The 23480-nt window shown below is 35.6% G+C and overlaps 1 protein-coding gene across 1 annotated transcript in view; it reads left to right on the top strand.

The window, feature by feature from the left end:
• The window catches only part of LOC100468649 (canalicular multispecific organic anion transporter 1), an 83894-nt gene that overhangs the window by 19847 nt on the left and 40567 nt on the right, over nt 1-23480 (top strand). The window contains exons 5-13 of the mRNA XM_034657551.1: nt 335-341; nt 7283-7537; nt 10087-10152; nt 12156-12293; nt 13875-14021; nt 15793-15877; nt 15971-16037; nt 16425-16551; nt 20727-20903. Of these exons, the coding sequence (XP_034513442.1) occupies nt 335-341; nt 7283-7537; nt 10087-10152; nt 12156-12293; nt 13875-14021; nt 15793-15877; nt 15971-16037; nt 16425-16551; nt 20727-20903 (1069 nt within the window). The remainder of the gene's footprint in view (nt 1-334; nt 342-7282; nt 7538-10086; nt 10153-12155; nt 12294-13874; nt 14022-15792; nt 15878-15970; nt 16038-16424; nt 16552-20726; nt 20904-23480) is intronic.

Raw genomic sequence — 23480 nt, 5'->3', positions numbered from 1 at the left:
GGACAGAGATAGAGACAGCCAGCGAGAGAGGGAACACAAGCAGGGGGAGTGGGAGAGGAAGAAGCAGGCTCATAGCAGAAGAGCCTGATGTGGGGCTCGATCCCACAACGCCGGGATCACGCCCTGAGCCGAAGGCAGACGCTTAACCGCTGTGCCACCCAGGCGCCCCAGGGCTTTCTTGTTTTCTATCCATCCACATGACTTCTGCTAGTTTGGAGGAATATCATTTGGAGGAATATCATTTTTAAGGTTTGTGGGGAAAACATGGACCCCATTCCACTTGATTACTTTAAGAGTTCATGAGTCTCAAAGCTCAGCTTTTGTTACCCCTTAGCTCACAGGTACAGGCCCCATGACAATTCTTGAGGACTAAGAAGCAGTATATGCTTCAAAAGCAGCATCAGTTAGTCCTGGGTTTAATATGGGCAGTCTGGGGGCATTCCACCACTGTCCAGTAGAATTTTTGTGATTTTAAAAATGGGTGAAGGTGATCAGAAGGTACAAAACTTCTAGTTAAAAAAATAAATGTTATGGGGGCGCCTGGGTGGCACAGCGGTTAAGCGTCTGCCTTCGGCTCAGGGTGTGATCCCGGCGTTATGGGATCGAGCCCCACATCGGGCTCCTCCGCTATGAGCCTGCTTCTTCCTCTCCCACTCCCCCTGCTTGTGTTCCCTCTCTCGCTGGCTGTCTCTCTGTCAAATAAATAAATAAAATCTTTAAAAAAAAATGTCATGATGTATTGTACAACATGCAATTATAGTTAATAATACCATATTGTGATGGGCACTTGGGTGGCTCAGTCGGTTAAGCATCTGCCTTCAGCTCAGGTCATGAGCCGGGGGTCCTGGGATCGAGCCCTGCATCAGGCTCCCTGATCAGCAGGGAGTCTGCTTCTCCCTTTCTCTCTCCCTCTGCCTCTCCCCCTGCTTGTGCTTTCTCTCTCACTCTCAAATATATAAATAAAATCCTTAAAAAAAAAATACCGTATTGTGTATTTGAAAGCTTCCAAGAGAGTAGATCTTAAAAGTTCTAATCACAAGAAATAAAACTTTTGTAACTGTGTGTGGTGACGGATGTTAACTAGACTTGTGTTGATCATTTTGCAATGTATACAAATATCGAATAATTTTGTTATACACCTGAAACTAATATATATCAATTAAATATATCACAATTTTTAGAAAAGGGGGGGAAGAAAAACAGGAGAGATTTGGAGCATGGGATGCTGACAGAGAGAACAGATTTGAGTTGGAGACCAAAGTATTGTCTTATGTTGAAGAAGATATCTGGGGGGAAAAATGAAATAAAGTAAAATAAAGCAAAATAAATTAAAAACTTCCTGACTTCTAAAACATTTTTTTAACTAAACAAAAGTACTATATCCACGCTATCCAGTTTGGCAGCCACTAATCACATGTGACTATTGAGCCCTTGAACTCTGGCTTGTAAGACTAAGGAAGTGAATTTTTTATTTTAATTAAATTCAATAACAACACATAGCTAGTGGCTACCATTATTGGACAGTAGTGCAGTGTCTAAACTGGCTGTATTTGCAGCTTAAAGATTTGTTCTTAACCTTAATTGTGATAATTATAAAATGCAAGAAAATTAATAAAATTTAGTAAATTAAAAAAAATGGAAACATTTAAGTGTAGTCAGGAAGAGGAGATGCAGAATCCAAATCCTGCACTTAGAGTCAGAAAGAGAATCCCGGCAGACTTTTGTGCGTACAGGGGAACTGAAGAAGAATGAGTTCTTATAAACGTTATGAGGGTCCACCTTTAGGTACACAATATCTCTTTAGAAGTATAGTAACTGTTGGTCTAGAATCACTGGGTGAGGAATTTTTAGGACCCTTGTCCAGGTCTAAATTATGTGATTTCTATGACTTACAGCTAGGATGGCCAGGAAGATGTCATGGTTAATATTGCATAATATTGCATGATTTAAGTCTGAAGGATGAATTGCATGAGGCAAAGACTCTAAAGTTGGAAATATATTGTGGGAGGGAGTACACAAATGAGTACATGGCTTGCTCAGAAAATGATGAGTAGATTAATTTAGCTAGAGATAATATTTTTATGAGTAGGATGGTGGGGAAGGGTAGGGTGGTAAAATAGAAGGGATTGCAACTCTTTTTTCAGAAACTTGATACATTGTAAAAACGGACTTTAATTCTAGAGGAAACTGGGACTCACTTGAGCCATAGGGCAGAGGATGATCAGGAGAAAGTAATGAAAATAGGTAGGGCTAGAAATAAGGAGTACCTTAGAACTATTTCAATAGGTCTGGAAATAAAAATATGAACTGGGACCATGACAGTGTGTCTAGAAGGAAACAAATATATAAGAGGGAGAATGTAAAATTGCAAACATATTTCATCATCAGATGATAAAGTGAGATATTAATGAATTGAGTTCAGGGATAATCAAGATATTTCCAATCAATAAGAGGGGTTTTTGAGGCTGGAGTCCTGCGTGGTTCATCTGGGTCTTGGAGTATAATTCAGTAAATGAAATCAATGACGTTTCAGAAAGTGGTAAGTCACAGAGTTGTGCTGTGTGTTGAGTGTGTGTGTGTGTGTGTGTAGACGAGGTAAAGAAAATATTCTAGAAAAGAAATCTCAAAATTGGATGGAATTTAAAAATAAGAGAGTTTTCTGAAAGTGATTGTGATTACAATATAATTGTAAATGAAAATGGGTTAATTTTCATTTTGATTGAAGAGTATTTATAAACTCCCAACTTTTTATACGGTTTTAGATTTTACAATTTTGTTTTTTTTTTAACCTCACTCTGGCTTTCTCTCTTTTATCTCTTTAAATACTTTTTACCAGACAATTCTAGAACATGTTGCATCATCCAGTATAATTGTGGTGTCATATTGCAGTATTTTTCCAAATTGTTTCGTATAACAAAGAGGCAGTTTAGATTCTATAATTTAGCAGTAAGTGGTAACTAAATTCCCCTTCATGGCTTGTGAATTTTGTCCCTTACAGAAACGTGAAAGTTTATTTGGCAGAAAACAATATCGAAAGAGAAATCAGGGCTCCTGATGTTAAAAATGCCATGCAGAACAACATCCAATTATAGAGTCTCCTTTAGTCTTTTCCTTAATATTTTGAAAGCAATTAATTTTTAAAGAAAAATTCATTTGTATGTTGAAGAAAATATGTGTAATGCATAAAATAGGAAAGAGAAAATGACAGCCACTCTTAATTCTAGATTACAAAGATAAGCGTTAGTGTATTTTCCCCTAACATTTATTTTACATGCTTACATATATATTTGTAATACACTGTTTTATAATCTGTTATTTACTTCAGAATATATCATGTCCAAACATACTGAGAAAATACATTATTATATGATTTCTTTATGGTTTTTTTTTTTTTTTTTTTTTTTTTTAATCTNTAATCTGCTTGAGGGGCACCTGTGTGGCTCAGTCCATTAAGTACCTGCCTTTAGTTCAGGTCATGATCCCAGGGCCCTGGGATCAAGCCCCTACTCAGCGGGGAGTCTGCTTCTTCCTCCGCCCCTCCTCCTGCTCATGTTCTCTCTCTCTCTCAAACAAATAAATAAAATCTTAAAAAAATAATCTGATTCTATTTTTAAGTACATTTATTCTTACATATAAACAAATTTAAACGCTTAGCAGAAACCTACATATATAAATTAAATTTTCCCCCTACTGTTATCATTTTTTCCCTCTTTTGCTTTCCACCTTGCTTACCATCTTCACTCATAATACATATGGTTCACTCAGTACATATCAAAGTACCTTTTCCAACATTCTTTATAACCATTGCAACATTGTCTTCTGACAGTAGGTATGACAGGTAAAGTTGTTGCCAACCTCCACCTCTTACCTGCCATTTTAGGATAACCTATTTTGTTTTGATTTTTCTGTGTTTGGGTGCTTGTCAGTATTTCTTTTTAAGGATAACTCTAACATTATAGAATTTACAAATTTCACCAGGGTAAGAGGAAGTATACTGTTTTCTAATTAGACTGCTACTTCCTGACTGCTTTCGGTTTGAAATCTTTCCCTCATTCAGAGAGATTGTCTTCTTTTTCTTTAATTATTTCTTCTCATTCTTTATTTGTAAAGTAATGGTGTTATGTTTTATGTATATATATATATAAAATACACATATATAATAAACACACATTAACATATATGTGTTGCACTCTGTTTTAAGTGCTATTATGTGCATAGAAATAGATGCACAGTCAGTTGTAGATATAGAGGCAGCTGTAGACATGATGCTCATATGTGTCTATGTATACATATACTTAAGGAAACTTAAACTCAGAACAATGAGTAACTTACCCATAGTCAAAGAGTTATGAAACAGAGTAGTTGGCCCTGGAACCCAGGCATTCTGCTCTAGAAGTTGTGTTATTCATTACTCTGAATTTATAAAGAAATGTAAATATATTAATATTTATATATTTATGTAATATATACATAAATGTGTGTATGTTTATATTTTGTGTGTGTGCATGTGTGTGATCTCCTGAAACTTCTCCATACCTTAAATCTTTTTAAAAAATCATTTCATTTTAAAAAATAAGTTTTCTCTAATTTCTGGGAAAAGTTTTTGAACATATGTACTCACAGTTTTAAGAATTCCATTGGGGGTGCCTGGGTGGTTCAGTTGGTTAAGCAGCTGCCTTTGGCTCAGGTCATGATCCTGGAGTCCCAGGATCAAGTCCCAGAATCCAGTCCCGCACTGGGAGTCTGCTTCTCCCTCTGACCCTCCCTCGTCTCATGCTCTCTCTCTCTCTCTCATTCTCTCTCTCCCAAATAAATAAATAAAATCTTAAAAAAAAAAAAAAAAAGAATTCCATTTGTTGTATTACTCATTTGGACTTTTGGTGTCCCCATTACATTTTTTAAAAATTTGACCATTGTGCTTCCAATTTGAAGTAATTTTTCTATTCTTACTCATTTTTAATGGATAGCATGTTCTTTCACTATAAAGATTGCAAAGAGATATTCATATATTTCTCACATTTCTTGTGATATGCTTTTTCTGATAGGAGGTCACTCGTTTGATTCCTTGGATAATTTAGCTACTTTGAACCATTCAGTCTGCTAGTATTTTCATAAATACTAAGTACTATTTATCTTTTCTTTCTAGAAGTGTGAGAGAAAATATATTTGTTTATAATTATAAGTTGCTGGTGGATTCTATTAGAGATCAGTGGACCTGTCTGAAGAAATGTTAGACTTAATGAAATGAGAGCTCCAGTGCTTGGATTTCCATTGTTTCCCTTGGCCACATGAGGCAGTCAGTGACGTATCAGGAGGAGGTGAAAGAGCTATCTTTGGAGGAGGCATGGCTAAAGCTTAATTGCTGTAGTGACTAGTATCTTTCCTTTTTTTTTCTCTTGTGGCAGTAGTGGTCATTCTGTTTCATCATCAGCATAACTGTCCCCCCCTTACTAGTAACTGTTACTAGTTACTAGTTAATATTAGTATTAGTAACTAGTAACAGAAATGTTTCCAGTTCACTGTGTAGAAATGTAAATGAGGATTGAACACTGCAGTAGGCTGGGGGATCCTGGGACCTTGTGAACCTCCCAGGGTCCTGCCAGTGGGCCCTGTGGTCTCCCCGTTTGCCTGAAGCCATCCTGCTTTAAGCTTGGGAATGTTAGAAGAGGTCCACTGAAGGCCCTGATTACTTATTTTCCACATGGGCCTTTTTTGAGGAGGCTTCGTGTTATTCATTTATTGAAAAAACAGACTTCGAGTGCTTCCTTTATCTCGTTTACTCTTGTTAGTTCCACCTCTCTATGCTGTCTCTTTAAATCAACGTAGTGGAAATTCCTTAAAATTCTTGCATATAAATGGCCTTTTGCCTGACTTCCAGTACACAACAATTCTCCACTACTATGACTATTTATGCATTTCACTGGGAATTTTAATGGGTGGAGAATTTAACAAATGAATTCCTAAGATCAACCCTTAGTAAGAGTTACCAATAATTAAGCTTGAGAATGTTGAATTCAATATACAAATATTAAAATAACGTGCACAGAAAGTGAGAATTGGGCTTTGGAAGAAAAGATGTATTTCCATCTGCTCCAAGAAGCCTTTCCAATATTTTTATCTCTCTAAATTCCCATGGCCCTTCCTAACTATTTTTATGCTTACGATCATCCTGTGTGGGAGGTATATGTGGGTGGAGGGGTGGGCTCCACAACCAAATTATAATCTTCTTGAGAATTGGGACAGTGTCATTTTTAAATTTTCTGGTTTCAAGCATAGTACTGTTCATCAGCATTCATTAGATATTTATTGAATCATTTTATGTACTTTGTATTGATAAAATTTAGATGGCTTAGCATTATAGGGGTGACAATAAATAGAGGGGATCTTGATACTAGAAATCCAGAATAGACTTTTTTTAGTGAGTTCTGTGCCAAATGTGGGGCTTGAATTCATGACCTGGAGATCAAGAGTCACAGGCTCTCCTGACTGAGCCAGCTAGGTGCCCCTAGAATAGATTTCTTTTTGCAATTTTGTAATCAACAAGTTATAGAGGGTTCTTGGTGAACATATTTGCTTGGGAATCCAAATGTTACTCTCTACCAGTAGGCAGTAAAGTTTAAAACTATGTGTTTTGATCAGCAATTGTATCTTTCTCATCTAAAAACATTTTTTTAGGGGTGCCTGGGTGTCGCAGTCGTTAAGCGTCTGCCTTCAGCTCAGGGCGTGATCCCGATGTTCTGGGATCGAGCCCCACATCAGGCTCCTCCACTGGGAGCCTGCTTCTTCCTCTCCCACTCCCCCTGCTTGTGTTCCCTCTCTCGCTGCCTGTCTCTCTCTGTCAAATAAATAAAATCTTTAAAAAATAAATAAAAAATAAAAACATTTTTTTAAAAGATTTATTTATTTATTTATTTATTTATTTATTTATTTATTTGACAGAGAGAGAGAGGGACAGCCAGTGAGAGAGGGAACACAAGCAGGGGGAGTGGGAGAGGAAGAAGCAGGCTCCCAGCGGAGCAGGGAACCCAATGTAGAGCTCATCCCAGGACCCTGGGATCACACCCTGAGCCAAAGGCAGATGCTTAACAACTGAGCCACCCAGGCACCCCCTCATCTAAAAACATTTTTAAAAGTTTCAATATTTCATAATCCTAATACATAAATAATCTTGTAGGTTTTCCTGAATATATTGGAAATTGATATTGAAAGTTACCATTGTTTGACGATAAAGATGCCCCATGATCTACAGAACTCTTTAAATATTTTTCCTCTCTTTTTTCAGGCCCTACTTTTATCTAATGTTTCTCGAAAGAGGTTTTCAACTGGGGAAGTTATTAACTTGATGTCAGCAGATGCCCAGCAGCTCATGGACTTGACCGCAAATCTCAATCTCCTCTGGTCAGCCCCTTTTCAAATCCTGATGGCCGTATCCCTTCTTTGGCAAGAGCTGGGTCCAGCAGTATTAGCAGGGGTGGCAGTCCTTGTGTTTGTTATACCAATAAATGCTTTAGTTGCAACTAGAGTAAAAAAGCTAAAGGTAAGAAAAAGACAGCCTCGTGTTACGTGTGTTAAACAGAAGCTGAGTTTTCTGACTAGAGTTGACAATAACCATCTAGTTAATTCAGTACATGTGGAAATAATCCAGATTTATCATTCGTTCATTCATTCAACCAGTATTGATTGGACATCTGTTCTGTGCCGAAGTACAGCAGTGAGGAGAACTGATAAGTTCCAACTTTCATTAAAAGGAGACAGGCATTAAGAAATAAATAAAGAACGTAATGCCTGGTGTTAATTTGTATACGAAGAAATATAACTTAGGCTAGGGTGATAGAGTAACAAAGAACACCATTTCACATACAGAGGCAGTAAAGTCCTCCCGAAGGAAACAATATATCAGCAGGGTAAGGGAGGAATCCGTGTGGATGTCTGAAGAAAAGATTTATGGATGTCTGAGAAAAAGATTTACTAAGCAAAAGGAACAGTGTGCACACAGCCTGGAGGGAAGGGTATGCTCATTTTGTCTGAAGAATGGGCTACAGTGAGCAAGGACTGACTTCATACAGCAAGTAGATAGTAAGTGCTTAACTGAATTCATTTGAATATTCTTCCTTTATATTCAGTCATTCATCTTGCTATCAGTACACTTTTTGACATCTGTCATGTGCCAGGCAGTGTGCACTATGCTGTACAGTAGGAATGGAGAGACAGGACATAGTTCAGTACACTGAAAAGCCACGCACACCATCAGGGGAGAGACAAATGGTTTCATGTGTTAAGTAATGACAGATGCAGATGTATTGCTTATGACACTTATTTTATTATTTTAAATGGATCAAAGATTAATAATATCTATGTATGGACATGGAACTGTGTCAGTCGTGTATTAGGGGAAAAAAGAAAGAAACATATGTATGTATGTATATGTGTATGTTATGCATATATGTACATAAATATCCTTAATCCAGTTTTTAAAATGTGAATATACCGATGCACGTGGGTGTGATAGAGATGCATAAATGAAGTTATATAGATATAGATATAAGTGAATTTGTATAAGCATAGAAATAATCTAGAGATAGAGCACCAGTCTTTTAAGAATAGTTCCCTATAGGGGCGCCTGGGTGGCACAGCGGTTAAGCGTCTGCCTTCGGCTCAGGGTGTGATCCCAGCATTGTGGGATCGAGTCCCACATCAGGCTCCTCCGCTATGAGCCTGCTTCTTCCTCTCCCACTCCCCCTGCTTGTGTTCCCTCTCTTGCTGGCTGTCTCTATCTCTATCAAATAAATACAATCTTAAAAAAAAAAAAAAAAGAATAGTTCCCTATGGGTTGCCTGGGTGGCTCAGGCGGTTAGTTCGCTAGCTCTTGATCTCAGCTCAGACCTCGATCTCAGGGTCATGAGTTCAGCCCCACACCCAGTGTGGAGCCTATGTTTAAAAAAAAAAAAAAAAAAAAAAAATTTCCTNNAAAAAAAAAAAAAAAAAAAAAAAGTTTACCTATAGAGCAGAATTAGATGGAAGGAGGGGAGATTTTTCACTATTACTTTAATACATTTAAGTGATGAGGATTTACACCTTCTTTTATATTTTTCTGAATTTTTAAAATTCAGATTAATTACCAAATAATTACCAAAAAGATGACTAGCCTTTAAAGATGAGAACTAGAAAATACCATATAACTATGAAAGAATTATGAATTACTAACACACTAGTATTTAGAATAACAAGCTTTTTTATAATTTTAATAAATACTTTTAAATTGGCTTTTAAAAAATTCTGTATTTTAAATAATTTAAATTCAAATATTTAGGAATGGAAATAGATTTGGGGGACCTTAATATAGGGCTCTAAAATTTTCAAAGACTTCAATATTATGTACAACTATGCTAAGCAGAAAATATGCCTTTAATCAACACAAATAATATTATGGATGTTAACTTGTAAATGCGTACTTTGTTAGATATACAAATACTGTACTTATTACTATTTATACCATAATTATGACAATATTATTGGAAGAAACCCTTAAGAAGCAATACCCAAGCAATGATAGTATAAAATAAATATTTGAATACATATACAGTAATTACATAGGATTTGCCAAAAAAGAGTCAGTATTTGAAAATATACATTTTAATCACAAGCATTAACACTCAAGATAGTATACTTACAATATACAGACCTTTTTTTTATTCCTGTGATACTTCTGTTATATATGTATTTTATATGTAAATAATAGAGTTTGGGGAATTTTATCCCATTTTAATAGAAGATGGATGTTATTTTATTATTCAGTTTGAAACAAATTATATCTAAACAAATATTACATTTTCTATTATTTTGTAAAATATACACCTTGCTTATACTCTTCTGCTGACTACTTTTAAGTTTTAAAATATCTACTTGTAACTATTTTTTAACATTATCAACAGAATAATATTATATGAATATTTTAAGATGGTTTTCAACTAAATATTATGTAAAATAGAGAGAATAGACTGTCTTTTTAAAAATAGCTGTGGCCATGCATGTTAAATTATTAGCAACCTTTGTCAAATATGCTATCATTTTTTTCCCCTTAAATAGAAAAGCCAAACGAAGAACAAAGATAAACAGATAAAACTACTCAATGAAATCTTACATGGAATTAAGGTAATATACAAGGAATATGATTTTAATTTCACTATTTAGAATATAGCAGTGTTAGTCAATAAATGAATTTTTTTCATTTTTAATATCAAAGTAATTATATATGTGTATAAAATTGTTGACAGAGTATTTCAGATTTCAGATGTATAGGAATTCTTATTGCTAAAATAGCATTTAAATAAAACCAAATAAAATTCAGGTATTTTCTTTTTGTTTCTCACCCAACAACTGAGCACAAATATCCCAAAAGACACAAACTATGACTTGTTTGAGGGGATTGGGTGGAAGAAATGGAATGATGCAGGCAAGAGTGGCAATAACATTATCATCAGTGTGAAGGCAGATTTATACAGGGGAAGTGATGACATGTCATTCAGGTTCTTTTATGTGGAATAGACATGATCATATAAATGTTATTCTGCAAAAGATATGTTATAAATATTTGTTCTATAGAAAAGCTATACCCCATGCCATTAATATTTTCTGTATGATAAAACAGTGAAGCCAACCTCATGAACTTTTAGATAGACAGAATTTCAAATCCTGTTGCACCTGGATTATGCCTTATCAGATTTTTCTAAAGGGCAAAATTTGCAAAGCCCACATGGAATTTCCTTCTGGAATTGATAATTGCATAGGAAATTTCCTCTATCTGGTGTATCTATCACTATAAACATAGGATATGCCCATTATATGTACACATTGATTCACTTTAGGAATCAATAAAAGTTCTCTGTAGAACTTTCACAGCATTGAAAATTACTAAAGTGAAAGACGTTGTTAGATAAAAGATACCCTGAAAAGAGACTGATATTCATTTATTTATCTGAAATTAAGGATAGCCTTAAGTAGCTCTGAAATTTAACTCAGATTAAATTATTGAATAACTGAGATTATGTAATGAGGTCATACACTCCCAAAGTAAAGTGATCCAAATGCATCTTGTACCTCTCAGTGGGTTAATTGATAACCCTGTATTCATAAAAAGTACACCAATATATGTTTATAGGTTTTAAATATTGATATTCTTAAAAGGAAATTTATATTATCAGAAGGACTAGGACAGTGTAAATAAAAGAACATCTCCTAAAGATCTGAGCAAAGTCTGAAATTCGAAATAGCAGTCCCAGCAGTGAATACATTAGAATACTGGTAGAGGACCAAGTATAGGCAAGTTGAATATAGCATAGTTTCAAAGTGTGGGTGGTCAGCATCCCTGGGGTAAAGATAACAGATACCATAGCCTCTCTCTGATAATGATAATAGCTACCATTTAGTGAACTTTTTCTATGGATCACACACTGTACTTATCACTTTATATCTGTTTCCTCATGTAATTCTTATTGAACCCCAAGAAAATAATTTCTCACTCTCATTTCCAAACAAGGAAACAAAGTCTCCGTCAATTAAGTATCATGTCTAAGTTCACAGAGCCAGTGAGAGATTTTTAGGGTTCTCTAGAGAAACAGAACCAAGAGGATGTATGGGAATATATGTATTCCAATTTACAGTCTCAAAACACCAGTCACCTTTCTGAAAATGGCTTGAAGCCCCATGCCATCAGTTTTCAAGACATTGGGAGTCCAGGAAGAGAGGAGCGTAGCTATTAAGAAATGGGGAGTCAATTGAGGTGAGTTGCACCAGCAGGAAGAGTACCAAGATTAAGCTGAACAGAAGCTGCTGTGGAGCTCATGCCAAGAGCTGAGATGTTGCTGAAGTCTGACTCAGGAATAAACTATTGGTGGGTAAGAAGGACATAAGGCTAGAGAGATGATGATTTTCTTCTCCCAGCCACCTACCCCCCAAAAAAACACAATTCAAGAGAATATTTTGACTCTGCTGGATATAGGAGCATTTTACTTTATGAATTGACCATCTTTTTTTTTTTTTAACTTTTACAGTTGTGTGCGTGTGGGGGGTATAGTGTGTATAATTGCATGTATGCGTCCTTTTATTTTTTTCTATGATATTGATTATCAAATAGTCATTGTCTGACTCTTTTATAGATCCTCAAACTTTATGCATGGGAACCCTCTTATAAAAAGAAGATTATTGAAATTCGGGAACAGGAACTGGAAGTCCAAAAATTGTCTGGGTATCTTGCTGTATTTTCTATGCTGACATTAACTTGCATTCCATTCTTGGTGAGTGAGTGTAATATTTCTGGTTTTATGATTTTCAAATTTGGTTTGCAGATTCACCTCCAGATTACCTGGAATTAAGGTGTCCAAAATGAAATCCTCTATATCTGAAATAAAATTTTCAAGAAATGCAGTCACCGATTTATATAGATTAGGCAATGGAAGTTTTAAAGAAGAGGAAAATATATGCATTCTCATTGGTCTGTATTTTTTACACATAATAAAATTTTACTTCTTTGTAAATTTCTCACAGATCAAACATGTGCTGTTCTGTTCTTAAAATATAACCTGCATTTCAGAGTTTCATTTCAGCTCTAGAATGTCTTGATTTGTGTGATTAATCCCTCTTAGGCAAGACCCAAAGACACCCTATGTGGAGTCAGAAAGAGAATTAACATTTATTGAATGTTTCTCCTGCATGCCAGACAAGTTACAGAGATTGCCTTATTTCATTCTTGCAATAATAAGGCATTGCTTTTCTCATTTCACAGTAGGAAATGGAAGCCCATTTTAGTTTGGGAAACATCCTCAAAGTTATAGTATTAGTAGTTGGAGGCAAATTGATATGGACGGAGGGCATTCTCTATCATACCATGTAAACACTAGGAATCCCATGCTATTTAAACTAGAGTATAAATTGCTTTGAGGTATGAAGCAATGAGTGAAAACCAAAGGATAACAAAACCACATAGAACAGAACCATCAGTTTTAATCAAAGTTACCATTCCCGATGGTCAGAGGGTCAGGAAAAGTTCCATGTATCTCTCTTGTTGGTAATTTAAAATCTTGTTATTTTTTATTTTTAACAAATACATTTGGAATTCTTTGGTAAAAATGTCCAAGAAGCATTTGCTGAAGATAAGTCCTAGGTCCATGATAGTTAGTACATTTCATGCATATATGAACTTTTCTGCCCTTTCTGAATGAAACTTACAAGAGTAAATATAAATGTTATGAGCCATAATTTATTCATACTTTCTTCAGTTAATTTTATGACTCACAGAAAGCATAATCATTACATATGAATCAGAGTGTATACACATACCATTGGAAAATACATTTACATAATACTCCATCTTGAGAAAAAGATCAATTAGTATACTTTTATTTTATTTTATTTTTTAAATTTGTCAGAGAGAGAGCACAGCAGGGGAAGTGGGAGGCAGAGGGAGAAGCTGGTTCCCCGCAGAGCAAGGACCCCAATGCAGTACTTAATTCCAGGACCCTGGGATCATGACCTGAGCCGAAGGCAGATGCCTAACCCACTGAGCCACCCAGGTGTCCCAATTAGTATACATTTTAAATGGGCGAAGTAACTCTAGTAAGAGCGCAGTGTCTTACAACAGAAGGGAGCTGGACCACATGGTCTCAAGGATGCCATGGTCTAAGATATATAATTGTATGATCTGTGTATCTTAGTGTACTGAACATTTATATTCTTCAGCAATAGTACTGTATAGTACTGAATTTTGGTAAACAACAATAAAAAAGGTTTTAAATTTTTTCCCCTAATTTTTTGAACCTTAGCTCATCCTGTTGTTAGCATGGAGTAATTGAAGGAAGGAGCAAATCTCTATTTTTCAGGTGTCCCTGGCGACGTTTGGCATCTATTTCTTATTGGATGAAGGAAACATTTTAACAGCAACCAAAGTGTTCACATCTATGTCTTTGTTTAATATTTTGAGGCTTCCTTTGTTTGATTTACCAACGGTGATCTCAGCTGTTGTCCAGGTACATCCAAAATATGCTTAAACTAAGAATCACTCATCTACTGGAATCTATGGTTTTGCACATTTTATATCTGTATTTTTTTCATTATTTGTTTCACTTTTGTGGTTGTTTTACACTGCTTTCCAAATTTATCTCCCTGAATTAATGAGTAATAGAAAACATTAAAGAATGGAAGGAATCATGTTTTCTTTGCCTATGCTTTTCTATCAAAATGACTTTTAAGTATTTCAATATAAGATACGGTTTTCTTTGCTAAAAATTAGTTTCTTTTATTTACCTTTTTAAAAGCTGGTGTCAGACACTATGCCATCAAAAGGCTCATTTTCTGTTTCCAGTTGAAAAAATTTTTAATGTGATGCTTTGCATGGAACTGGATATGAATGTTTTCCCAGGGTTCAGCAGCATTTCATCTGTACTGAATGAATAAAGCAGGGAGACAAGTGCATTGCTAATGTCACTCTGCCAGCAAACCATGTATGAGGTATTTGGTTCAGTTTACCTTTACTGTAATCTCCAGTCTCTGGAGGCTCTTTGAACACTATAATGAGTAGAACGCTGCTAAAACCACAGGGTATGTGAAGAAGTGAGTTCCTTAAATCCTCTGCCCCAAGATTTTCTGTTAAATGTTTTGAATGTCAGGTTTGGATTGCCTGGGTATTCCCCACTGAATACTTTTTCTCAAGTGTGAGTTCGTAAACAAAATGAAGCTTGGCTTATTGGAACCAGCTTTTGATCTAAGAAATTTGCCTTTAAATTTTTATATCATTTGAATAAATAGTAACTTATGGTTACTTCATAGTAACTATAATAGTAATAATGATATTAAATTATATTAATTATATTAAAATTATAATAGTAATAATAGTATATTATTTGAATAAATAATTAGATAGTGAATACCAAGTAATCCACTTTTGTTATAGCACCTTTTTTTGTTGTTATTTTACTAATAATGACCAACAGAGGGCATAGAAGTACTGTTGATGTGATGCTTTTAACACTTGTTTCATAGCATTCTTCTCTTAAGAAAAGTGCCATTCTTAGAATAAGTTTTGTTTTGCTTTTGAAATTAGAGTCTAGCTAAAGATCTGCTATCTCAAAGTGTTCTCCAACTCCTAGTGGTACACATCTGCCTTCACTTAATAAATACCAAGAGCAATTATCAAAAGAAAGAAAGAGAAGGAAAGGAAAGAAAGAGAAGCAACCCTGCATACTAATATGATGCACTTGGTAAACAAAACCATGGCCCAGTTACATCTTATCCACTAACAATAGATGTCTTCTAGCGCAGAGTGAATAAAAATGCACTAGAGATTTCATGTAAGTCAGTTTCAGGAAAACAAAATTGATCTTATTTATCCTAATTGTAGCTAAGCATTTTGTAGCTATTTTACTGAAACTCCATGTTATTATTGCCAAAGCTATCATTTAATATTCAGAAGCCAAATTCATTCAACAGTTCTGACGTTTTTAAAAACGAATCTTTCTATAATTATTAATTAGTTTTTATGGCTTTACTTGAGTGTTAAGGAGGAATTTTTGTTTCTTTTTCTCATGCCTTCCTGCATAAATGACATCTGGTTTGATCTTTGATTCTTGAAGCTGTTCTTTCTGTTTTAGAAATGAAATTATTTATAAACATTAAAACAATTCAAGCTATGCTTGCTGAATATTTATTTCACTATCTTCAATTTGCATCACAAATTTTTAATCATCTTTTTAATTGAAGTTCTACTTGACCTCCAAATAAATTCTGTGTTTATTTCGATAGACAAGAATATCATTGGATCGTTTGGAAGACTTTCTCAACACCGAGGAGCTTCATCCTCAAAATATTGAAACAAACTACGTAGGAGGTCAGCATTTCCACTGCATTCAATATTTATTTGACTTCCGGGTTGAAGATAATTGGCTTTAAAAGGCACCATTGTATTTATTTTTCTCCTCAGATCATGCCATTGGTTTTACAAATGCTTCCTTCTCCTGGGATAAAACAGGGATTCCAGTACTAGAAAAGTAAGTCACAGTTTAGGGAAGATGAAAAACAAAAATTTTTTTAGCATTGAATTCTATAGTGTTCCATATTTTTATTTCTTAGTATTTTTAAAGGAGAAGATGAATACATTAAATTTTACAAGACTTTTTTTTTTTTAACCTCTCACAATACCTTCCGTTTTTATGGATTTTTTTTTTTTTTATGCTCTTGTTTTCTATTCATTTCCTCCGTTTCCTCTGCAGCATTTGTTTTTTGCATTTTGGAGGGTTGGGTATTCATAGAATAATAAGTATCATATGAATAGCAACAATTTCAAGCATGATGCTCGTTACTCTAACTTATCTGGGAATAAACATTAAAAATATAACAAGAACTTCCTATATTATCTCTCTCCTTTTCTTGTGCAGCTTGAACATAAAGATTCCAGAAGGAGCTTTAGTGGCTGTTGTAGGGCAAGTTGGATCTGGGAAATCATCTGTGCTTTCTGCCATTCTGGGGGAAATGGAGAAACTTACAGGAGTTGTTCAAAGAAAGGTAAAGCCAAAAATACATTCATTCCACATCTCCTAGTGTAGTAGGCTGTGGCCATCCCATGGTTAGCGTCAATAAGAATTTATCAAATCAAATTGAAGATGCAAGTATTTAAGGGGCATTTCTAGTTTGTAGCAAACATTTCAATTTGCACAAAAATTGATTAGCTATGGATAGATTAGTAACAGCATTCTGTGCACCAAATACTTTAGCGAATCGTTTATGAATGCTTATGGTAATTGTTCGATGATATTAACTGAATTGCAACCAATTATAGAGAAACTAATGTGATTTATATTTTAATTTGATTTGGTTCCTAATTATCATTCATTGCAAAGTTGCCTAAGTAATTACAGCCACATTTCTAAGAAGTCTTATTGTTGCTCAAGGGTAGGATCTTTGACCCAGGGGAAAAAAAAATCAGAAAAATAATAATATTAATAGCTTACTTTTAAATTTCAGCTCTTGGACTATGGAGAGGACTACTCCAAGCCTTTTGTTCCATTCTTAAAGGTCAATAGGAATAAGAATTCAACAGGTTCTTAATCAGCCATTATTTTTTGAAACAGTAGACTATCTAATGAATTTTTCCTTAGATTTAACTAACTCTTGGGTAAAATACTAACCTAATCCCTCCTTCTCACTTCTGACAAGATGGAGGAGTTCTATGATGTGAGACAAGTTTCTGCAGTTTTTCTCTCTAGGAAGAATCAACTCTAATTCTTTAGTTTTTCTTCATAATATGTGTTTCCTCATATCCTTATATCTTTCCTGATTCCAGTCCTCTAATGGTTAGTCCTTTCTTTATTCTTTTCTCTTTCAGCATTACTATTACTTATTTTAGGATCTACTATGATATTTGGGACTTTTTCTTATAAGAGTATACTTCATGAATAGCACTACATTTTAAGATTTTTTTTAAAAAAAGATTTTATTTATTTAGTTGACAGAGACAGCCAGCAGGAGAGGGAACACAAGCAGGGGGAGTGGGAGAGGAAGAAGCAGGCTCCTAGTGGAGGAGCCTCATGTGGGGCTCGATCCCATAACGCCAGGATCACGCCCTGAGCTGAAGGCAGACGCCTAACGACTGAGCCACCCAGGCGCCCCAGCACTACATTTTAACCTTAAGTATACCATCTTTGTACCTTTATGTTCTTCATAATGATTGCTGTCAGTCATTTGTCCGTCGTTGAAGATGACTAACTTATCTTACATCAGTGAGTATCCTTTAAAAATATGATTGTCATATTGACTTTATTTTCATTTATTTAGTGTCTTCAGCTATTTTTACTAAGCAATTATTGCACACATACTATGTGTCCGGCATTAGTACCAGGGAAACAGGCATGAATATGATATTCCCCTCTTTTTACAGATTTATAGTCTCGTGAGGGAGATACTAAAATCAATTATGAGAGGTGTTTAAATCAGATAAAAAAAAAATGAATCAAAGTATAAAAAACAAACTCTGAAGAGTTAGAAAAATGATCAGAGAGATGGTAGCCTTTTACTTGATCTTAAAAAATAATTAGGAATTGATCAAGATAAAAACATTATTAATTCTGGATTTCATCTAATGCATTAATGTGCAAAGACCTAGCCTGGTTCTTAGCACACGTCAGCTAGATCCCTGTGAATTTTTATGGTCATTGTTATCTTTATTATGATTGTTGAAGCTCTCATGGCAAGATTTAAAGATTATTTCTGATACCTTTGAGGGTTTGAAATTAAGAAAATGTTCATGGTGATGCAAGAAATCATAACAAAGCTGTTATGTCACAAGACAGAGAGGGCACCCTTTGTTTATATTAGGCCAGAGTTGTGGAAGAGAAAAGATAGTATCTATCAGTATAATTGACAATTTTGTCTTTCAGGAAGTTCTTTGGTCCGGAACAGTGGGAGGATATGAGGTGTCACACTCTAAATTCTTTCCCAAAACATTTTTTTTTTTTTTAAGAGAGGGAGAGAAGGGCGGGGGAGAGGCAGACGGAGAGGGAGAGAGAGAATCTTGAGAATATTAAGTGGGTTCTACACCCAGCGTGGAGGCCGTCTCAGGGCTCAATCTCACGACCTGGAGATCATGACCCGAGCCGAAACCAAGTCAGACGCTTAACTGATTGAGCCACCCAGGCACCCCTCAAGACATTTTTAATCCTAATTTTATAACTATGATTCTTATCATCTCTCATTTAATAATAAAAATAAAAATAAATAATAATGGACTTAACACTAAGTGTTTACAAGGTGCTTTTGTGTTTTATCTTTTTGTTCCTCAAGGTTTCATATGAGCATTTTTTTGAGGCATATATCACAACGTTCAACCTTCAGTCCCCTTGTTCTCAAAGGTTCACACCAGGCACCATTCATGCAGAGTTTTCTGTATTCAGTGTTCTTAGATGGAACATTAGAGATTTGGAAGACAGCGTTTGAATTAGCAAAACTTCTGTGTGGTGTCATTATTAAGAATAAAATGAAACAAAACACATTTTCATTCATATGTGAAATTGAAATAATAATTATTCTAAAAATTAAAGGAAAAATTTCCACCTCTGTGAAAATGGATCAACTGTTCTTCAGCTCCAGTCATAACAGCACATCAAGTCTTTACCTCTCAATGTAGTATTTAGTCTCTGTTTTATATTTTGCACCATTTTTCCTGCTCTTCAGTTTTCTCTGTGTTCTTCCTCTGTTCCCCTTATCTTGCTAAATACAGAAGTGTTCAAAATCTCTATTACTTGAGAATTGATTTAATATTATTTTAATCAAAGGTTATTCACTAAGCAAGGCAATTCAAGAGCAATTTTGTGTTCAAGATCAAGTCAGATTAGAATTATATTGTTTGGGATCAAAAGCCACTCCATGTCTTACGTGCTCAACAAAGAATTAAAAGTTTATCTTTGATCTTTAAAGTACCTGGAAATATCAAAAGGCTCATAGTTACATACATATATGTAGGTTCGTAGGTCAAAAAGTACTCTAGGTATGTTGTATTGTTATACAGCACGGAGTAGTCAAAATAAATTCTCTAAAATCAATGTTTAGATAGAGTCCATGCGGCAGATTGAAAGGTAAGTCTAGTTCAAATATTGTGGGTCCTTTCTAAGAAAAGAAGGGTTAGTTAAAAGGATATATTATACAGTAGACTGTCATATATTCAGGAATCATTTTGAGTCCTAAAATCATCAAAAAAGAAGCTTAGGAGCAGTGAGTGTGTGGAAGATACAGATGTGCCACCCAGATACCCTGTCTAGCAAGCGCTTGCCTCCCAGCATGGGCATGCGTGCAGCAAGTCAGCTCCTTCAGGGTTGGCCTGATGAGAACAGCCTGGCCCCACAATTGAAAGCCAGGCCAGTTTAGCCTAACATGGAACAGCTCTGATGGGTAATACTCTACATCTCTCTAGAGGGTTGGTCAAAGCTTTGTTGCTGGATCATGGTGTGACTTCTCCACCCACCCAATCCTCCTCCCTTCTCTCCTTCCACAAGAATTGATCCCAAAGAAACAACTTGCACTCCAGGCTCAGGGTTATGCACTGAACTGTGTTCCCCCCAAATTCATATGTTAAAGTCCTAATCCCAAGAATGTGACTGTATTTGAAGATAGAGGTAATTAAGTTAAAATATAATAGGGTGGTCCTTAATCCAAGATGACTGATGTTCTTCAGAGAAGAAGAAATTAAGATGCACATACCCGCACAGAGCGGAGGCCGTGTCAAGACTCAGGAAAAGACAGGCATCCGCAAGCTAAGGAGATAGGCCTCAGGAGAATAAACCTCGCCGACAACTTGTCAGACTTCTAGCCTCCATAATTGTGAGAAAAGAAATTTCTGTTGTTTAAGCAGCCCCGTCTGTGGTATCTTGTTATGGCAACTGGAGCTAACTAATACATTCAGCCTCTCCTTCCAGAAAACTCCACCAGAGACAGATAACTTTGATAGAAACTACAGTGAAAGCAAATAAGAAGCACCAAGTAACTCATTTGAAGGGGCCTCTAAATATAGATAAAATTAACATGTAAATAGGATATATTTACATTTAAGAAATAACCTAGTTTTTTAAAAATTCAGTTTAAAGTAAAAGGAAGCAAAACCATGGACTGGATGTGTTCCTTACATGTGGTACATGCAACTTTTTCTATTCCCTTGTTAAAAGTATTTCTTTTATTTCTTCCTTTTTTAGGGTTCTGTGGCTTATGTTGCCCAGCAGGCCTGGATTCAGAATTGCATTGTACAAGAAAACATTCTCTTTGGCTCTGTCATGCAGAAGCAGTTTTATGAGCGAGTGTTGGAAGCCTGCGCTCTCCTTCCTGATTTGGAGCAGTTACCAAATGGAGATCAAACTGAGATTGGAGAAAGAGTAAGGAAGATATAATTTATCATATGCAGGAATAAAACTCCATTCAGCCGTGCTAATAAAATATTTATAGTCTTTTTCCTGAGGTCCTAGAGAGGCATACACAACTATTATTTTAAAAGATCATTACAGAATTCCTATGAAAGAGATGGCAATATTAAGGAAAAATAATTATCTATAATTGACTATTTGGAAAACAGATTTAAAATCAGCAGGAAATTCTGTCGTTAGGATCTGCGTGGGGGAATGAAGGCTCACCAACTGGATCATCAACACTTTGTTTTCATTGCTGGCATGATGTTGTTCACTATCTAATGAGTGAATGATAGTTTTGTGTGTGGGGGGGTTTCTCTGTGTCTCTTGTGCACAAAGTCAAGCCTAGGACAGTAGCAACAGAGCGCCAGTCTCCCAGTGGTGGCACGGAGGCCAGGTTCTAAAAAGGCTCAGGGACGATGCTGTCATTAATGTGCCTTCTCCGTGTTTGCTCATTCTTGCCTAAGAGGATCTTGTTTCCCATAGTCTTTGTTCTATTTTATTTTCATTGCATTAATGAATAGTCATTACGCTGCCCGTGTGTTGGAGTTAAAACAAAACAAAACAAGATAGCGTGAGCCAAAGCATGAACCCCAAGAGATTATCTCCGACCCGTGACTAAAATCTCCATTAATTAAACATGAATGCAAAAGCAGCCTCTGCCTGCGATTCATGTGTGCTGTGAAGATGAGTCAATAGTCCTGGCCAAGTGCTTTGAATTTCTGAAAAGAGAGCGTAGCATTGTTAGGCATTTTTCCCCCTGGCCCCCTGTTGTTTAATCGTCCTCTTATATGAATTGATAAATAAAATAGAGAACAAAATTATAGAAAGTGGACATATTTAAAAATCTCTCATGAGGCCAAATTTACCTTTTAAGTAGAGTTACGTTGGCTTCGCTCACAGTCTGTTACTTTGCAGATGTATTTTCTCAAGTTATTAAATAGATTTAGTTTTTTTCCAAACCTCTGTGTTTTTTTTCCTGTGTCTTCACTACCTGCAGGCAAAATGGCACCATAGCTAAAATTTTGCAGAAATGTGACCTCTTCAAACTTGTTAATACATATTGAATATTATACTAATAAAGCCAATCTCTAATAATATGAGATAGTTTATAGTATGTAACTAAAAAGAATCTAAAGAAGAAAAAAATTCAAAATATGAAGTATATATTTAATATAGGCATAAATGTTATTGCCTTTTATAACTTCTGCTTTTTATTATTAAATGTATCCCAATCTGATGATATATTTTAAAATAAACATTTAATTGAATATTTCAGAAGTCAATCTGTTTATAGCTGTTTCGGAGACAACCAAGATAACAAATGGAGAATTTTCCTCAGTTGTATTTATCTTTTTCTTTGGCATTCTTCAATTGACCACAAATATTTACTAATGTATTATATGCCTTTATTCTGCTGTGGGGTACACAGTGATGAACAAGAGAGCTATCACCCTGCCTTCAAGAGATTTCTAGTCTAGTGGATCTCTGCCAATGAAATTACAATTGTCTTTATTAATATTTATTAATCACCTTATGTCAGACACAGTCTGTGTGCTGGGAGTGCAAGGATGAATTAGCTCATAGTCTAGTGAGGGAGACTGATGTGGGTATAGCCATTTCTGGCAATGGGATGATTAAATAGAGCACCTCTAGGACAGGAAAATGGAGGGAACGAATCTGTTTACTTGGAACACTGGGTGGAAGATTGCTTTCAAAGAGGACTTCCAAGAGTGAACAGCTTTTGAATTGAAAAGGGAGGATATGGGCTCCCTAGCAGAGTGACCAGCCTCTGCTAGTCCAGTTGGCAGGCTGCAGTCACATGAGGACAGTATTGGGAGAGTGGTTGAAGGATGAGTTAATATGAGAACATAAGTATTGTAGATTTATACTAAGGAATTCTCCATTGCTCATGGATGATGGCAGATGAGATGTGGGCATCGCAGGTTTTTAAACAGGATATGCAATGACAAGGCAGACCATGCATTGGAGAGAGGAGTGATTGGGTGATAAAAGCTGATGTCGATAGCATCTGTACTTGGTGTTGGATTTGTTGTAAATGTTTTACACTCATCTTGTTAAATGCTCATGACACACACGAGTTGGGGGCTGTTATAATCACATGCGCATACACACATACATACACACACACGTATCATACAATTTTATATATATTTTTTCACATGCCTATTTCCCCTGCTAAACTGTGACCTCCTGATGATAGAGGCTTGGTCTCATTTATCTTTGAATCCCAAGTGTTAACATAGCACCCAGAATATGGTTATACAAAGGAGGTATTTGTTGAGTAGACAGAGGATGAGAAAGGCAAAAAAGCAATGGCATTTTACAATTAGAGGTAGCTAGCTGTGTTCTGTGCTGCAAGGAGAGCTTTTAAGCCAGATCTGTAAACCCTAAATATAAAATAAATCAAGTAAATTGGGCCTGGCCCCATAATTCTCTATACGTGGCTGTAGATGTCGACTTTAATTCTCACAGGGAATGATGTATATTCCTTATTCTTGCTTCTTAGAGTTGTACTTTTGCCAA

This window comes from Ailuropoda melanoleuca, chromosome 1, assembly GCF_002007445.2.
Source record: "Ailuropoda melanoleuca isolate Jingjing chromosome 1, ASM200744v2, whole genome shotgun sequence".
Lineage (NCBI taxonomy): Eukaryota > Metazoa > Chordata > Mammalia > Carnivora > Ursidae > Ailuropoda > Ailuropoda melanoleuca.
The sequence above is the reverse complement of the archived record's forward strand: the minus strand, read 5'-3'. Positions and strand labels throughout refer to the sequence as shown.